Source organism: Dermochelys coriacea, chromosome 11 (genome assembly GCF_009764565.3).
Source record: "Dermochelys coriacea isolate rDerCor1 chromosome 11, rDerCor1.pri.v4, whole genome shotgun sequence".
Classification (NCBI taxonomy): domain Eukaryota; kingdom Metazoa; phylum Chordata; order Testudines; family Dermochelyidae; genus Dermochelys; species Dermochelys coriacea.
In genome coordinates this window covers 1831018-1848861 of record NC_050078.2, presented here as the reverse complement: position 1 = coordinate 1848861, position 17844 = coordinate 1831018, and the positions used below count along the sequence as shown (strand labels likewise).

General features: G+C 55.9%; 1 protein-coding gene across 1 annotated transcript; it reads left to right on the top strand.

Annotated features, from left to right (window-relative positions):
* The first annotated feature begins 7399 nt into the window (after nucleotides 1–7399).
* CDK5R2 (cyclin dependent kinase 5 regulatory subunit 2) lies at nucleotides 7400–8764 on the top strand. The gene has a single exon (XM_038422170.2). The coding sequence runs from the start codon at nucleotides 7562–7564 to the stop codon at nucleotides 8543–8545; it is 984 nt and encodes a 327-aa protein (XP_038278098.1). The 5' UTR covers nucleotides 7400–7561; the 3' UTR covers nucleotides 8546–8764.
* Nucleotides 8765–17844: the final 9080 nt, after the last annotated feature.

Genomic DNA, 17844 nt, shown 5'->3' with positions numbered 1-17844 from the left:
CTAGTAGCTTCCGTGAGTTGCCGGAAGAAAGCCTCATCCACCTCATCCCCCTGGTCCGGTGGTCTATAGCAGACTCCCACCATGACATCACTCTTGTTGCACACACTTCTAAACTTAATCCAGAGACACTCAGGTTTTTCCACAGTTTCGTACCGGAGCTCTGAGCAGTCATACTGCTCCCTTACATACAGTGCTACTCCCCCACCTTTTCTGCCCTGCCTGTCCTTCCTGAACAGTTTATAACCATCCATGACTGTACTCCAGTCATGTGAGTTATCCCACCAAGTCTCTGTTATTCCAATCACGTCATAATTCCTTGACATCACCAGGACCTCCAGTTCTCCCTGCTTGTTTCCAAGGCTTTGTGCATTTGTATATAAGCACTTGAGATAACCTGTTGATCGCCCCTCATTCCCAGTATGAGGCAGGAGCCCTCCCCTCACAGACCTTCCTGCCTGTGCTTCCTCCCGGTATCCCGCTTTCCCACTTACCTCAGGGCTTTGGTCTCCTTCCCCCGGTGAACCTAGTTTAAAGCCCTCCTCACTAGGTTAGCCAGCCTGCTGGCAAAGATGTTCTTCCCTCTCTTCGTAAGATGGAGCCCGTCTCTGCCCAGCACTCCTCCTTCATGGAACACCATCCCATGGTCAAAGAATCCAAAGCCTTCTCTCCGACACCACCTGCGTAGCCATTCGTTGACCTCCACGATTCGACGGTCCCTACCCAGGCCTTTTCCTTCCACGGGGAGGATGGACGAGAACACCACTTGCGCCTCCAACTCCTTTATCCTTCTTCCCAGAGCCACGTAGTCCGCAGTGATCCGCTCAAGGTCATTCTTGGCAGTATCATTGGTGCCCACGTGGAGAAGCAGGAAGGGGTAGCGATCCGAGGGCTTGATGAGTCTCGGCAGTCTCTCCGTCACATCACGAATCTTAGCCCCTGGCAAGCAGCAGACTTCTCGGTTTTCCCGGTCAGGGCGGCAGATAGATGACTCAGTCCCCTGGAGGAGAGAGTCCCCGACCACCACCACCCGCCTTCTCCTCTTGGGAGTGGTGGTCGTGGAACCCCCAACCTCAGGACATCGCATCTCATGCCTCCCAACCAGCGGAGTCTCCTTCCGCTTTCTCCCCCCAGACATATCATCTGGTCCACTCTCCGCATTGGTACCTGTGGAGAGAACATGAAAGCGGTTAGTTACCTGTGTCTGTGTTACTGGAACCCGGACATTCCGCTTACCTCTTCTGGAGGTCACATGTTGCCAAGCTTCTTCACTGGCCTCTTGGCTCCTCTGTGCAACCTGCTCTACATCTTTAGAGCTTTGTGCCCCTAGAAGGCTATCCTGAGTTTGGTCCAGAAAATCCTCAGTCTCTCGTATACAACGCAGGGTCGTTACCTGTTGCTCCAGACCTTCAATCTTCTCTTCCAATATGGAGACCAGCTTGCACTTTGTACAGACAAAGTCGCTTCTGTCCTGTGGAAGAAAGACAAACATGGCACATCCAGTGCAGGTCACAACAGCTGAACCCCCCCCTTCCATATCACCTACCTACTATGAGCTTCCTCAGAGACGTTGGCAAGATGTAAGCCTCACTGGGCTCACTCCAGGCGAACTCCCAGGCAAACTCCTGCTGTGAGCTGCTCTGCTGTCCCCGCTGCTCCGCTGCCGCTCAGCTGGTTCGCGAGGCTCCGGCTATTTTTAAACAGCCAGGCTTCCCTGACGCAAACACACAGACACCCTAATGCCCGCCCCCTGCAGGCTAGCAGCCAATCAGACACTCACTCAGGCTCCCTCCCAGCAAACACACGCTCGGATACTTCCTCAGCAAGCAAACACACACACTCGGATACTTACCAGTCCCAGGCAAACTCCTGCTGTGAGCTGCTCTGCTGTCCCCGCTGCTCCGCTGGTTCGCTGCCGCTTTCCCGGGCCAGGAGGTCACCGGATTCCTTTGTTCTCCAACCCTTTAGCTCTCACCTTGCAGGGGGGAAGGGCCCAGGCCATCAGTGGCCAGGAAACAGGGTGTCGGCCATTCTCTGTCTCCAGACCCCTGCCCACACCTGCCCTCTAGGGCTCTGCAATGGTCATACACCCTTATCCCACCCCCTAGAGACTTAAGAACTGCATAGGGGAAACTGAGGCACCCCCACACTATTCAGAGGAAACATTAAGAACAGTCCCACTTCCTCACAGAGGCATTGGTTTTGTGCCTGGTGAATAGCGATTGTTGGCTGTGCTAGGAGGCCGTAAGAGGCCCCTTAACCTTTCACCAAGGCCCCGGCTTCATGCTAATGCTGGGACTCATCAGAGTTGGCGCAAATATCGTGATTTCCATTGGTGAGGCTGCTGTGTGGCGATGGAGGTGGGTCTGGATGGGGGTGTTTGCTAGGAGCAATGTGGGTTGCAGGCGGCAGATCCTGTCGCCTGAGGAAAAGCCTGTGACAGGGCAAATGCTGGGAGATTGCCCCCATGCAGGGATCTGTCTGCTCACGGAGGCTGGGTGTGGGCAGGGGATATGCCCCTTCTTCAACCCCACAACTACCCATCAACCCACATGGGTTTCCCCTAAACTCCCTCATGCACAAGACTCCTGCCTGAACTATGTCAGCAGGGGTTCAGTTGGGGAACTGACCCACAGCCAAGCCCTGCCCAAGGCACCACACGGTGGTCAAAACCTCCCTTTTCTGAGACTGGACATTCCTAGCTGCTGGGCCCCTTCGGGACTGGGAACAATTCGTAATCCTGCTCCTGGCCCAGGACAAGCCGTCACTCACAGCAGGGTGTGCTGGTCTTAACCAGGTGTCATGGACTCACAGGACTCATGCTCTCTCCCGGCTCTGTGCGGTCCCTGGGAGGAATCCCCTGGTTCAAATCACCAGCCTTCTCACAGGCAGTGAGGAAGGCATCAATATCCCTCCCCCATTACACCGGAACACACTTTGGACTCTAGACTTCCTGCCGAATTGGCATCTTGGGGTCCTTCCCCACTTAACCCACGGCAGGTCCTCTTGGCCCACCTCTCCTCCAACTCCAGCTCATGTTTTCACTGCTCCGAGTGGTCAGCTACCCTCTGCTCCTCCAGCTCCAGCTTCTTCAATCTCAGCTCCAATCCCTATCTCTTCACATTGACCAGGGGAACCTAGGTTGGGAAGCCCCCCTCCTAGCTGGGGAACTGGGTCTGGTGGACCCCCTGCCACTACCCCAGGCTCTCCGGGCAGCCTGGAAGCCCTGCTGGAATCTGTAACTTGCTCCGTGTACCGGTCACTCTCTACCAGCCAGGCAATCAGCTGCTCCTGGGTGAGTCTCCCAATGCTCAGCCTTCTCTCCCTGCACAGACGTGCCAGGTCCCTCTTACAGAGCTGCTTCCAGGCCATTTCCACGCTGGTTCCTTCAATCCTCTCGCTTTATCACTGGCAGCCACTCACTGCCAAGCGCCTGCGTTCGCAGCCCACCATCGACAGGGTGCATCCGCCAACCATCCTCTGCTACAACGTTGTCACAGACCCCCAGGGCTCGTGCTCTCTCCTGGCTCCGTACGGTCCTGGGGAGGAACCCCCTTCAGTGCGATAGCCCTTCTTGGGAGTCCACTCTCTCTCTGGGGTTAAGCCCCTCCGCCTCCAGGAACCACAACTCTCTGAGCCTTCAACACACCTGTCTCTGCCATGGGCCCCCTCAGGGAGTCCACTCGCTCTGGGCCCCCCGGACCTCCATGCCCAGAGGGAATAATGCCCCCCGATCTCTAGCCCGGAGCGACTCTCAGCCAGCGTAACACAGGAGAGTTTATTGCATCTGAACCCAGCACAGGAAACCCTCAGGGCCTCAGGCCTGGCAATCCTCAGCACAGGACATCTAGGTCTGTTCCGCATTCAGGAGGGCTCTGGCTGCTCTCTGTCCTCCCAGTCCAGCTGCCCCCTCCTTCCAGCCGATCATCTGCTATCACCGGCCCCAACAGCTCCTCCCTGTCCTTTCAGAGTAGCAGCCGTGTTAGTCTGTATTCGCAAAAAGAAAAGGAGGACTTGTGGCACCTTAGAGACTAACAAACTTATTAGAGCATAAGCTTTCATTTCAGATGCATCCGATGAAGTGAGCTGTAGCTCACGAAAGCTTATGCTCTAATAAATTTGTTAGTCTCTAAGGTGCCACAAGTACTCCTTTTCTCCCTGTCCTTTGTCTTCCATCCCAGGTAAACAGGTCACTGGGCCCCTCTCTCCTCGGTCCTACGTTCCCCCTCTGGCTGGAACTGGTTAGTCATGTCACCAGGGTCCTCCATCCTCAGCCCATTGTCCCCCCACTGGCCATAACTGGCTGCCTTCCACGCTTGGCTGGGCCTCTTGGTCACCAGGTCACTGGTCGCTAGGGTCTCCCATCTCCAGGCCCTTGTCTGGGGTCCCAGCTGCTAGACAAGGTCATACCTGGTGCTCTGCAACAACAAGCCCTCTCCCACCCCCTTGCTAAACATGCATCATACAGGAAAACTGAGGCACACAAATGCTATTCATGTAAAACTACAAAAATCCCCAACTTCAGGTCACGCCTTCCTGTCATACTTTGATCAGCAGTGAAATGGTTAATGCTGACACTTCAACAGTCATAATCAGGGGTGTGAATTAGCACCCTTTATCAGGGGGCATCTCATCGAGTTTAAGGCCCAGACGAACCATCAGCTCATCTCGTCTGATCTCGTGGATAGCCCAGGCCCTTACACTTCACCCAGATCCCCCAGCATGGAGCCCAAAGACTATGCCTACACAGCAAAGAAAACCCCCCAGCTGGCCCGTGCCACCCCGCAGGGGACAGAGCCCAGCAGTCTACCAGCAATGAACCAGCCCTGCAACCTCAGCCAAGTCAGATGGCAAGGGCCAGCCGCGGGTTTCTCTTTGCTGCGTAGACATTTCCTTAGACTAAAGCCGGTCAGTCCTCCGGACACAAAGCTGTTCTATGCCCCCCGCAGAGAACAGGAGGGCCCCAGGTGCTGCCCTGCAGAGGCAGGAAATTGATGAGGAGAGAGACGCCCAGCTGATCCCAGCAGGCAATCCCCACCCGGTGCTGCAGAGGAAGGTGAAAAGCCCCAAGGTGTCTGCCAATCTGACCTGGGAGGAAATTCCTCCCTGACCCCACATCCGGTGATTAGCTAGACTCTGAGCACGTTCGCAAGAACCACCAGTCAGTCTTCTGGAAGTGGGATCCTCTGACCCACCTCCGAGCACTGGCCCATCCTACCCGGTGTCCCGCCTCCACCTGAAGCCAATCTCTGGTGCCCCAGAGGAAGTAGAAAAACAACCCAGATACAGCTGACCAAGGCCAGAATCCACCACCACCATTGGTAGATTGTTCCAGTGGTTACCCTCAGTGCTAAAGACGGGCACCTTATTACCAGTCTGAATGTGTCTAGCATTAATGCCCAGCCATTGGATTGTACTAGACCTTTCCCAGTTAGACTGAAGAGCCCATTATCAAATATTTGTTCCCCCTGTAGGTACTGAGAGACTGTACATTATGCACTGGTGGGGGAAAATACCAAACCTCAGAATGGCCAGACTGGGTCAGACCAAAGGTCCATCTAGCCCAGTATCCGGTCTTCTGACAATGGCCAATGCCAGGTGCCCCAGAGGGAATGAACAGAACAGGGAATCACCAAATGACACCTGCAGGCAGCTGACAGCCTGAAGCATAAGATTTGATTAGTCATTGTTCTCACCTGGGAGTTATTGTTTCGGGGTGTCTGCAGTTTGGCAGGTTTTCATTGTAACCCCAAGGTCCGGTGATTTGCTCTTTTATTTTGTTATGAAAACTGAGATTCTGGAGCACAGTATGGTGGCATCAGGCTTTTGGGGACTGCACCCTACCTCCCCCCTTCCCCCACTTGAGCCCAGCTGGGAATCAGGAACATTCTCCTGTCTCTCTGGGAGCTGAATTTCTTTGCATCTGCACAAAAGCAGGGAAATCACACTCTGTGGTCCACAGGGTCCAGGCTAGGGATGGAATAGCAACTATATCCCCTCCCTGCTGCTGTCATGGTGTGTTAGGGCCCCTGGGTTTATGACAATGCAGCCCATGATCTCTAGATGGTCCCTATTGCTACCCCTCATGGTAGCTTAGGTTGGGCTGACCTGGAGACCCCCATATGATGCCCAAGGGGTTTGGAGTCCCCCCTTTGCAGCTATTCTACCAATGTCCCCTTGCTCAGGCCCTATGGGGGGTGGCTTGAGAACTGCTGCATGGACCGTGGCATGCAAGAGGTGTCTGCTGCCTTCCACCCCAGAGGTGGCTGCATTTTGGTGGTAAACATAACAACTGGGTCAGATCATGGTCCATCTTGCCTAGTATCCTGTCTCTGGCAGTGGCCAGTACCAGAGCTTCAGGGGGAGTGTACAGAACTGGGCAACTATGGAGTGGTCCATCCCTGTCTTCCACTGCCAGCTGCTGATAGAGATTTGGGGACAACTAGAGCATGGGGTTGCATCCCTGACCCTCTTGGCCAATAGCCATTGATGGATCTGTCCTCCAAGATCTTCTCCGGGTCTTTTTTGAACCCAGTTATACTTTTGGCCTTCACAACATCCCCTGGCAGTGAGTTCCACAGGTTCACTGTGGGTTGTGTAAAGAAGCACTTCCACTTGACCGCATTAAACCTGCTGCCGATTCACTTCATTGGCTGACCCACGGTTCCAACAGTGTATGAAGGGGTAAATAACACTTCCCTTTTCACACTCTCCACACCAGTCATCATCTTATAGACATCTATCATATCTCCCCTTAATGGTCTCTTTTCCAAACTGGACAGTCCTAATCGGTTTAATCTCTTCCTGTGGCTGCTGTTCCAACCCCCTGATCGTCTTCTCTGAACCTCTTCTGGGCCCATTATATCCATTTGGAGCTGGGGGATCAGAACCCGAGCTTGTGGCTGCTCTATTCTCTGGCTGTGCTATGCAGCAGCTGGGACTGGATGATCGTTAAGGTCCCTTCTGGCCCTGGGCTGGAGGAATCCGCCCTGTACAGCTGGAAAGAAGGGCCAGCCAGGATAACAGCAGCTCCCCTTTCCCATCGCTGGGGTCAGGCAGGGACGGGGGCTCACCACGCGTGGGAACCAGTAATGCGGCCCCCCCCCCCAAATAAGAAGCGCCCATTCCACAACCTTTCCGGGTTAAGGTGGTCCCGGAGGATCTGTCAGGGAAAGCGCCCCCCACCCCCTGGTTCTTCCCGCTGGGGGTGCTCCCTGGAGCCCAGGTCCCTGCCAGCCCCCTGGGGCAGCAGGGACCTCCAGCCCCGGGTTCCCCCGCCCTCCCCCAGCCCGAGCCTGAGGTCCCCACGGGGAGGCGGGCCTTGCAGGCGCCGGGTGGGGTAGCCGGGCTTGGATTGGCTGCTCGGGGAGAGGCGGGGAGCGGCGGGGCCGGGACTGGTGCAGCCGCTGGTGCAGAGCCCAGATCGGGCGCAGTAGCCGCAGCGGCGCGTCTTTCGGCTCCGCCCGGCGCCCTCCCATGGCCGGTGCCTGCTCCTGGCTTCCAGCCGCGCCCTAGACCGCTCGGCTCCGGCCCGTCCCAGCGCCCGGGGGAGGAAGGAGCGAGGATGGGCACGGTGCTGTCCCTCTCCCCGCCCGCCGCCGCAGGGAAGGGCGGCGGCGGGGGGCCCCTGGCGCCGGAGGCTGCCCCGGCCAGGGCGCACGGGAAAGGCGAGAGCCGGCTGAAGCGGCCCGGGGTGCTGATCTCCGCCCTCACCTGGAAGCGCCTGGTGGCCGCCTCGGCCAAGAAGAAGAAAAACGCCAAGAAGGTGACCCCCAAGCCGGGCAGCGCCGGGGCCCAGCCCGACCCGCTGGTGCAGCAGCGCAACCGCGAGAACCTGCGCAAATCCCTAGGGGCGCCGCAGGCGGCGGGCGCGCCCGGCCCCAAGCAGGGGCCCCTGGCCGTGCCGGTGCCCACGGTGCCGGCCGGCCCGCAGCAGCTGCCGTCGGGCGGGGGCAAGCCGCCTCCGCCGCCTCCTCCGCCCCCTCCGCCCCCGCCGCCCGGCAGCCGCGCCCCGGGCTCCCCGCGCCGGGTCATCGTCCAGGCCTCCACCGGGGAGCTGCTCCGCTGCCTGGGGGACTTCGTGTGCCGCCGCTGCTACCGCCTGAAGGAGCTGAGCCCCGGCGAGCTCATCGCCTGGTTCCGCAGCGTGGACCGGGCGCTGCTGCTGCAGGGCTGGCAGGACCAGGGCTTCATCACCCCGGCCAACCTGGTGTTCGTCTATCTGCTGTGCCGAGAGGCGCTGCGGGGCGAGGAGATCGGCAGCCCGGGCGAGCTGCAGGCCGCCTTCCTCACCTGCCTCTACCTGGCCTACTCCTACATGGGCAACGAGATCTCCTACCCGCTCAAGCCCTTCCTGGTGGAGGGCGACAAGGAGCGGTTCTGGGAGCGCTGCCTGGCCCTCATCCAGCGCCTCAGCGCCAAGATGCTGCAGATCAACTCGGACCCGCACTACTTCACCCAGGTCTTCCAGGACCTCAAGAGCGAAGGGGAGACCGGCGGCAGGCGGGACTCCGGCCCCAAGCACTGGACTATCAGCCTGGACCGCTAGGAGGTCCCTGGGGCTCCCTCCCTCTGCCCCCACCGCCGCCAGGGAGCGGCCCGCTGGAGGGGGAGCTGCTGGACTTCCCTTCCCCCCAACGTCGCCCGCCGGAGCCGCCTCCAAAAACTGCCCAACCCCTGGAGCTGCCGAGAAGGCAGCGAGGACCGGGCCCGTGTGAAGGCGGCGGGGAGGGAGGGGAGGGGCACTGCCGGTTCGCATCTCCTGGGGTGGGGCTTCATGCTGTATGGGGGGGGGGACAGGCTGCTCTGGCCAAGGGAGACCCTAAACCATCAGCCGAGGTCTTGGCGGCGGCTGCCTTCCCCGGAAGGGAGCGGGCTGCATGGCAGAGCTGGGGGGGGGGGAGGAGGGGTGACTTGTCCTCCCAAATGGGGGGGGACTCTTGGATTTGGGGCTTTGTGGCTGGCCTGAGGCATGATTAGCCGGGTTACGTCTTTACGAGGGGAAGTGGCAGCCTCTCCGTGCCCTAACCTCACCTTCAAGGGAGGGGACCCGGCCCCCAACACCCCGTGTCCTTAGCCGCTACTGTGAATCACAGCACGGCGGGGGCCAGGGGTCGGGTTTGGTTTGTTTTTTTTTTAACCGAAAAGAGAAGGCTGAAATTCTGCATGCGAGTGTCTGTCCGGCTCTGCCGTTGTGGGTGTGTCACACGCAGCGCTGCGATCACAGCCCCTGGGTCCGGAGACTGGCTGACGGAACGGGGTGTCCCGCGCGGAGCTGACTGGGGGTCCCTGGGGGGGGGAATCCCGGCTAGGAGCAGTATTCCCCCGCTCCGCACACACACACACCGAGTTTTGGTCTCCATCCACCCCCCTCCGCCCGCTCTCTGGGGCTGGGGAGGGTCTGGCCCCTTCCGCTCTGCCTTGCCCACTGGGAGCCGAGCCGAGAGGGCAGCCGCCCGCCTGCTGTCTGAACGTAACGAGCCCCCGTCTGCCTGCGGGATGTTCGCCGTGCCAGTGTTGCTCAAATGTACAAACCAGAAGCAGATTGTTTTATATTGTATATTGCAAAGAGAGATAAACCTACGGAGACCAAGCAGAGCCCGGCGGCGGGCGGTGAATTTCTTAGCCCGGGGGCAGGGGAAGAAGCTGGATCACTGGGGTGGGTGTTTACGGTGAATACGTTTGGGATTTTGTGCTGAGCCGGGGCCAAGCATTTGCTCTTGGCTGCTGGTTGTTAAAATAGCAGCTTGGCAGTGGCTCCTTGGTTCCCTAGCTCTCAGCCCACTGGGGGGGCCTCCAGCAGGTTTCAGGGGGGCCGCCAAGCAGGGCCAGAGTTAGACTCGCTGGGGTCCAGGGCAAAAAGCCGCAGCCCCTCTGCCTGGGGCTGAAATCCAGGGTCCTGAGCCCCACCACCCAGAGCTGAAACAGAAGCCTGAGCAATGTAGCTTGGTGGGGGCCCCTGTGGTGTGGGGCACCGGGAAATTGCCCTGCTTGCTAACCCCTAACCCGGTCCTGGTTTATATATGCAGAAAACCAGTTATTGGGCACAGTTGGGCCATAGAATTTTTATAGCATGTTGGGGGGGGGGGCTCAGAAAGGAAAAAGATTGAGAACCTCTGGCCTAATGGAATATAATATCCAGTGGCCCTGCGAGCCAGCCCCTCCTGTCCCATCACTACACTGTGTTCCCCAGAACACTCGCAGGACTAGGTGCATTGCAAGAGCCGATCTGTCTCTTCCCCCCCCCCCCTCCCCATCTCTGTCTCTTTCTTTGTAACTTGCACTCCAAGCAGAACCTGCTCTGGGCTTTCGCACGACGGGGGTGTGACTGTATGTACTCCCTTGCAGTCTTTTCTGAATGACACAAAGAGACGCATTCTCTCCAATCCCATGCACCTAATCAAATAATCTGACAGCCAGCCTGTCCCTCCCAATGCAATGAATGCAAATGGTGCCTGCTTTAGGAGGCATTGTTCGTGTCTATCCTTCCCCCCCAGCCTTCGCTCTTTCCAGACAGGAAGTCTGGTTCGAGCCTGGGAGACCACCCCGGGTGCAGCCACCCCTGCTGGGCACCTTTTAATGACATCAGTCCGGGTTCGGGTTCGGAGGTCTCCGGGGGACTCTCTTTTTTTAGCAAGTCACGGGGCATTATTTGTCCCCCCGTGGTAACTTCACAGAGTCACGGATCCGCAGGGAGCGAGGCAGCACTGGATGGGCAAGGCCTGGCTGAATAATACACTCGCGCTTTAGTCACTTTCAAATTATTTACTTAGGATAATAATAATTTGCCCGGCTCCGAAGGTGGCCGTGTGATCTTCCGCTGCTCCTTGTGGTTTTCAGTTCAATTCGGAGTTGATTGCTCCCCGAGCTGGCGGGTCTAGTATGAGGAGAGCAATGGAGAGCGAGTGCTGTCCAAGGTACTGAAGTAGCTGGTCTAGTTGAGTTTGCTTTGCTTGCAAATCGCAGGAGTGATTTTCCCTCTAAGCAGGATGTTTTGGTGGCAGGCCAGGCCTTTCCGCCTTCCCCCCCGCCCCCCAGCAGTGATCTCTGCGTCTGGGGCTCACAATGTACAATTCTATGGGGTTAAACCCACAGCTCTGGTACTATGGTGACACCCCTCCTCCCCCATCCCCCACACACATACACTCAATATGGCTTGTGAGCCGCCTGGCATTCCAGCACTGTCCTCTCAACCTTCCTGCAGCTTCCTACCTACAAAGAAATGGTAACACAGTGTTTCCTTTTGATACACTAAGGTCCTGAGACACAGGTAGCAAGAGTGTGAGGGGGTAAAGCATTTAATTTAAGCCTGGGAAGAATCCAAGTGAAGTCAATGCTATGACTTGCACACTTAGTTCAAGCAGGTGCTTAAATGCTTTGCTGGATCAGGCCCAAATCCTTGCCCCCAGGCAGAATTGAGCCATGAGGATAATCTAGAGTTACAGGTGACATACAGAGGAGTAAAGAACCAGGCATTTTGAATTTGCTGCTTTGCAGCATATAAAGACCTGGAAGGGGGTTATTTTATTTTGAACATTCGGCTCACTAGGTAATCTCAATATTTGCTTGGTGGATTCCCCAAATGGTGGCAAACTGGAGTGAAAGTTTTTGCAGTGCTTCCTGGGAGGGATGGGGAGTCAAAAACGATCATAGTCTCCCAAGGTGCCAGAGTCATACAGAGGTGGTGTTGAAAACTTCACACAGCCCATCTAAAGTCCCTTCCCCTCTCCATAGCTTGGAGCTCCCTTGTGATGACAAAGGCTCTAGATCTCCAGTGCCTTCCAGGAGTCCTCAGCCAAAAGATAACTTCTCTTCCCCACGGAGAGATCAGCGTATACAGCTTGGACTCTGCTGGGAGTCAATGCACCACGGGAGAGTGAGGGGACAGGTAGGCTAGGGGTATCTGCACCCCTACTGGCCCATCTCCTGCTTGGCATTCTGCCTGGTCAGCATCTCTTCCCTGCTGTCCTTTGTGAGCCCCTGAGCCTGCATTTGCTGGATATTGAAGTGTAACCGGTGTGAGAGCAACGGCCTACCTGTATTTCAGAACATCAGACCCATACTCACCATTCCGGCAGCACTTGTCCATGCTAGATGTGCCTTTTACATGTCTAATGTACTTGTCCAGCCTGCATTACCATTGTATCTGAGCGCCTCACAAGGGAATCTGCGGGAGAGCCAGCACCCAAACCCAGGTCTCCCAGATTTTAGTCTAGTGCTCTAACCATTGGACCATCTTCCTTTTGCTGCTTTCTAATAATAATTTGCTGCCACATAGCACCTGTCAGCAATGGCTGTTAAAGGACTTCATTCTCGCCTTGGTGTGTAAGAGGTAAATCTTATCCACAGATCACAGTTGAGGAATTGCAGGGCCAGGGCCCATTAGCGGCCCAAGCCAGGAGAAGGAGTTGCTGCCACAGCCATGGTTAGAAACTGATAGACCCCAATTCCCAGCCCTGAACTTAAACACCCGAACTCCTCTATTTAACCCACCATCTCATCCCCCATCACAGAGGTCTTTAGGGGCCATCTCGGCTCTTAGTCAATGATTAATGTTCACTTAAAGTGCAATTCTACACCGAGAAGTGTCTGTGTGAAAATGGCACCTTCACGCTCCCCAAACCTGCTTCCTCTGTACCAGCCACACTTGCTCATTTCGGTGATGGAGACAGATGCCTGTGGTGTTAGCTCTGGCTGCAGCACGAGAACTGGATTCTACCTCTGTGTGCATGTGCAGAGCTCTTAATTCAGTTCTGATCTGGTTCACCTCTGCAAACCACGTCGCTGAGAGCTGGCTGTGAAAGTGGTGCGGGTAGGCGTGGTGTGAAAAGTCTTCATTCTCAGACTCCAGGGAGTGTGCAGGGCTGGCCATTTAAAATCCCACTGTTTGGCTTGTAGCAATAACAACACCTAGCTCTTGTCATCAGCAGACCACAAAGGAGGTAAATATCATAGCCCCATTTGACGGGAGGAACTAAGGCACAGAACAGTGAAGTGACTGGCCCATGGTGACCCAGCAGGTTAGTGGCAGCAGTGAAGTTGGGTCTTGTGATTTCCAGACCAATGCTTTCTCCGCTAGGCCTGGATCACCCTGGCAAGCTGCATGCGTTTGGCTGGAGTCTGTGCCAATCCCCCAGGTGGAGCTGGGCTCTGCAATATGTAGCGTCATTGTTTGCAGAGCTGGACCATGCCTCAAGAAGCATCACACATTTTAGATCAAGGAAACCCTCCGAGGCCAAGCTTGAAGTCATGTCAGCTCCAGAGCCAGGCGTTCAAAACACTGTTGCAGGGAAAGGATCTGCCGTGCACACAAGGAACCGTGCCCTTCCTGCACTTAATGTATTAAAAGCACCGGGCCAAACTGTGGATTTAGTAAAGCTAATTGCACCAAGGTAATTGAAGGCAGCTTGGAGTCACTAGAAATACACCCAGAATGAAAGATGATCTTACATGCTCTTGTGCATTTAAAAGCACGTATACACCAGCCAAGTGCTTCTCTCATCCGAAGCGTCATTAGAGCAGAGAGGGTCTTTGCCTAAGCCATGAGCTGGCCAGAGGCAGCACTGAAGTGAAGGCCAGCCCTGCTGTTGGCCCTCTGAACAGGGATAATTGTCACACTAAGGGAATGGAAATAAGAAAAGGAGTACTTGTGGCACCTAAGAGACTAACAAATTTATTTGAGCATAAGCTTTCGTGAGCTACAGCTCACTTCATCGGATGCATTTGGTGGAAAACACTGCACCAAATGCATCCGATGAAGTGAGCTGTAGCTCACGAAAGCTTATGCTCAAATAAATTTGTTAGTCTCTAAGCTGCCACAAGTACTCCTTTTCTTTTTGCAAATACAGACTAACACGGCTGCTACTCTGAAACCTGGAATGGAAATAGAGATTCAATTTAAAGTGGTTGCATCCGCTATTTGTCATCCCACTGGGTGTGACTTTCGCAGCTGCCTCAGGCAGTCCAGACACATGCAGGCACCAAGGGGTTAAAATCCAACCTTTTCTCTCTCCTGGGGGTCTGGCTATTTTAAAACATATCTCCCTGCATGGTATTCTAAGGAGTCATCAAGGATGGGGAAGGAGGGGGTTAACACAAGCTTCTACCCTCGCTTGAAGTCGTCCTTCTCCCACTCAGAATGGTGGATGGATGGGCCTTGCAGTGTGGTGGGGAATTTTAAATGACCATAACCACAGTCAATAGGAAACCCTCAGCAATGTCTTAGAAGGAACAAAGGGTAAGATTTTCAGCAGCCCTAAGCGACTTGGGAGGGCAAGTCCCACTGAATGTCAGTGGAGGTTGGGCCTTGCCTATGCTAAAAAGCTGTATTGGTTACAACTTTTCTCTGATCTTGGATTGGCAGATGCTCCCACTACCCCAAATGAAGAACCCCTGTGAGAGCCCAGGAAGGTGCACTTGGGAATTCCTTCCTGAAGGGTACCCTCAAGCTCTTTCACCCCACCTCCGGGGAAGAGCTGAGAAAGAAAAGAAAAAAAAGGAGATCAGCTATTGGCCCCAGCTAATTAAACAACGTGCACAAACCTCTTAAGACACAAAAATCCAATTCTGGATTTCTTAAAAAAGATAAATTTTATTAAAAAAAAAAGAAAAAATACTTCTGGGAACTTAGGCTATTGCTAGATTTTAAAAGAGTAACTCCAAGGATTAAGCCCCAAGAATAGCTTTCTTGAGGTCCAACAAGCAAAACAAAAGCACCTGGGGTTAGCATAGAGGAATCCACAAACCATAAAGAAATGAAAGGGACAAACCTCATCACGTCTTCCTAGACATTTCCTGATCCACTTACAATGAGGAGTTTCTAGGGATAAGTCTGATGATTTTTTTCATACCTGGCCCAAGCTTTTCACAGCACAGCTCTGCCCTGTCCCCTCTGCCCAGGAGAACAACCACCGACAGCCATTTGGGAGTCTTTGCTCCACTTTAAAAAGTTCTCACCTTCCCATTGGTTCTTTGGGCCAGGTGCCCACTCAGTGCCTTTTACCTGTGCATGGTAGTGAGACTTTTTAACCCTTTCCAGGTAGAGCAATCAGAGAACAGCTACTAAGAGGGATTTTATAGCTACTGGCTGGCTGGGTGTCCATCAAAGGGAGCTCCCCTGCCACCTCATTTATCACACACTTTGAAGTAGCTTTATGCAGAGGCATGGCTGGGGTGACTTGCAAACCCTGCTGTCCCTGGCAGTGTCAGCGATAGGTTGTCATGGGAGCCCTGGTGGGACAGTGACTTTAGCACCAGGCGGCAAACGGAAAGCCTGGGCTAAAGGCCGAAAGGCCAATCGGCCCTGACACTTCTCATCACCTCAAGGACAAAGCGGTTTGCACTGCGGGGGATGGAAGCTTGTTCTAGCCCATCAGGTCTCTGCTGCATCCAAGATGCTCTTTAATGGCCCTCTCCGTGGCCCTGGCAAACCTACCATTGACTTCAATGAGAGCCTGCAGGAAGCCACAGCTCTCTCTTGGGCCCAGCAGTGCAGGGCCCGCACCTGCTCCTGGAGGCGTCAAGGGGAGTTTGGGGGAGCGGGATCAGGTGGATAAAGAGGCCGGGCCAGGAGCCAAGAAGGCAGGACAGCGGGTGGTGTTGCACCTACAAGCTCTAGGGGCTGCTGACCCCACTTGGCTCCTTCTCCTGTGTGCTCCCTGAGCGAGCCAGGGGCTGTGTGTGAATTTCCCTGATCAGCTCCTGGAAAAAAATCTGTGGCCTGGATGAGTGCTTCTGGCCAGCCCTCCCACTCGAACCCGCACGAAGCTCTCAAACAGCCACCTCCTTTGCTTCCCTTTTGTTATTCCCCCCTCCCTGGCCTCGGCCAGCAGACTGGGTTCTGATGTCCCTGGCTGGGCCCGGGCTGGACTGAGTGGGGGTATCGACAGCCTGCATCGCTGCTAGCTAATTGTAATGTCCCCGGGCCAGGCACCCAAACTCGATTCTGAGCAACCCTCCGGGTCCCCTAGCGATTCCCACGGCAGCAGCCACCTTATCCCTGGGGCAGCTTCTCTGCTGGGGGGTCATGTGAAACACAGCTGCAGCCGATGAAGCTGAGCCCATTTATCGCCCTCCCCCCGGCCAGGAGCTGTCCCCCAGTGTGCTGGGTGCAGTACAAAGGACGAGGCATTCTGGTCCCAAGGAATTCACACCTGCAAGCTCGGGTGAACACAGCCCTGGGCCGGTGGGCTAACAGTGTACTCTGGGAGTAGTCCCCTGGAAGCGGAAGGGCTCAGGTGCTACTCAGCTGAGTGAAGGGGTCAGAATCCGGCTCTTAGGGTGAAAGACAAGGGCAGCTGCCTGGAGGCATTAACCAGGGCAAGAAGACAGAGGCAGCTCCATGTCCCTGTTATTGTATCAGCAGGGGGATAATATGGAGGGGGCCTGTTCTATCATGGTGAAGAAACAGACGTGAGCTCAATAGATGTTTATGGCTCCCTGGCTCATTACATCTCCACCGACGAAACTAACTTCAGCCCCAAACTGTCTTTGTCAAGGCAAGTTCTGTTTTCCCAGGAGGCTGGGCCTGGATCACACCCTTCCGTCAGGGCTCTGCATTAGCGCTGAATCCGGCATTAGAGTGTATTTATCTAGTCTGCTCGGGAAAGGGGCAGGATGGAGCCTGGAGGCCAGCCCTCCCCTCACTCCAGGGTGTAAAAGCTGGACCTGGCCTGCCTGATCCCTGCCTGTTGCCAGTGTAGAAATGCACCAGGACGTGAAGCAGGTCTCCACACATCCTGCACAAGAAGTGAGGAAGGCCCCCCCGGGAGCCGTCTCCTCTGCCAGCTCTTGCCGGCTCTGTGCTGCGCTCAGCCTGACTAGCGTTGTCTTTTGATCAATGAGCCTCTTCCCCTCCCCTGGTCCCTCCGTTCCCCGCCCCCCTTGGCATGGAGAGCAGGCGGCTGATTACACAGACTCTGCGATGCGACACCGGCAGTGCAGAAATCTGCTATATTAAGCAGCAGGTCCTGGAACAGGGTGTGCAGAAAAGCCCAGCACAGCGTGAGGGGGGAAGCACTGAGCGGCAGCAGGCCTGGCAGAGAGACACAGGTGGCTTTTCCAGGCGGAGCCATCAGACTGGGGGGGGCTACAAAAGGCATCACTGCAGATCCCCCTCCCGCCTGTCTGGCGTCCCATGTATAGTTGCCATTCATTGTGCCCATGTTCTTCCAGGCCAGGTCATCTTCCCACCTACCCCTACACCCCCACACCCCTTAAACCTTTGCTCCCAGGCCAGCTCCTGCCTGTTGCCCCATACGCTTGCCTTTTCACCTCCACATTCTTGCCCCTTAACCTTTTCCTTTGCTGGGCTTTCATGGGGCTTGGTTTTATAGCACAGCCAGGGCAGCTGCCACTCTGGGAAGAAAAAGCGAATGGGGGAGAGAAAAAAAACCCAGTTCCCGCCACAGAGACTGGCTCTGAGCTTAGCTGGGATCTAGCAGAGTGAACTGGCCAACGAGCAGGCAGCTGACCTGCTCCCCAGCCAGCCCACGGCACAGGGCAGTGATGGGCAGTGGGAGAGGCCTAAGGTTGGGGCTTGGATTCTGACGGCCAGGGCTGGGTTGCTGACTCCTTCTTGCTGTGCAGGGGCTGAGGCCAAGGGGCAGGCCTGGGGGCTAGATGGTGCCAGAGTAACAGCTTGACTCTCGGGGGGGATGTGGGGAGCTGGTGCCTCCCGGCCCATGCAGGAGTTAGACGCGAACAAAGGATCCTGCAGAGCTGGGCCACTGGGGAGCGGGACCGTGGCCTGGGGAGAGCCACTGAGCAGGGTCGTGTCCCACATCTGGCAGTGTCCAGGGCTGCTTCCCTTAGGGGAAAAGTGAGGGCTCAGCAGAGGGAGGAGATGAG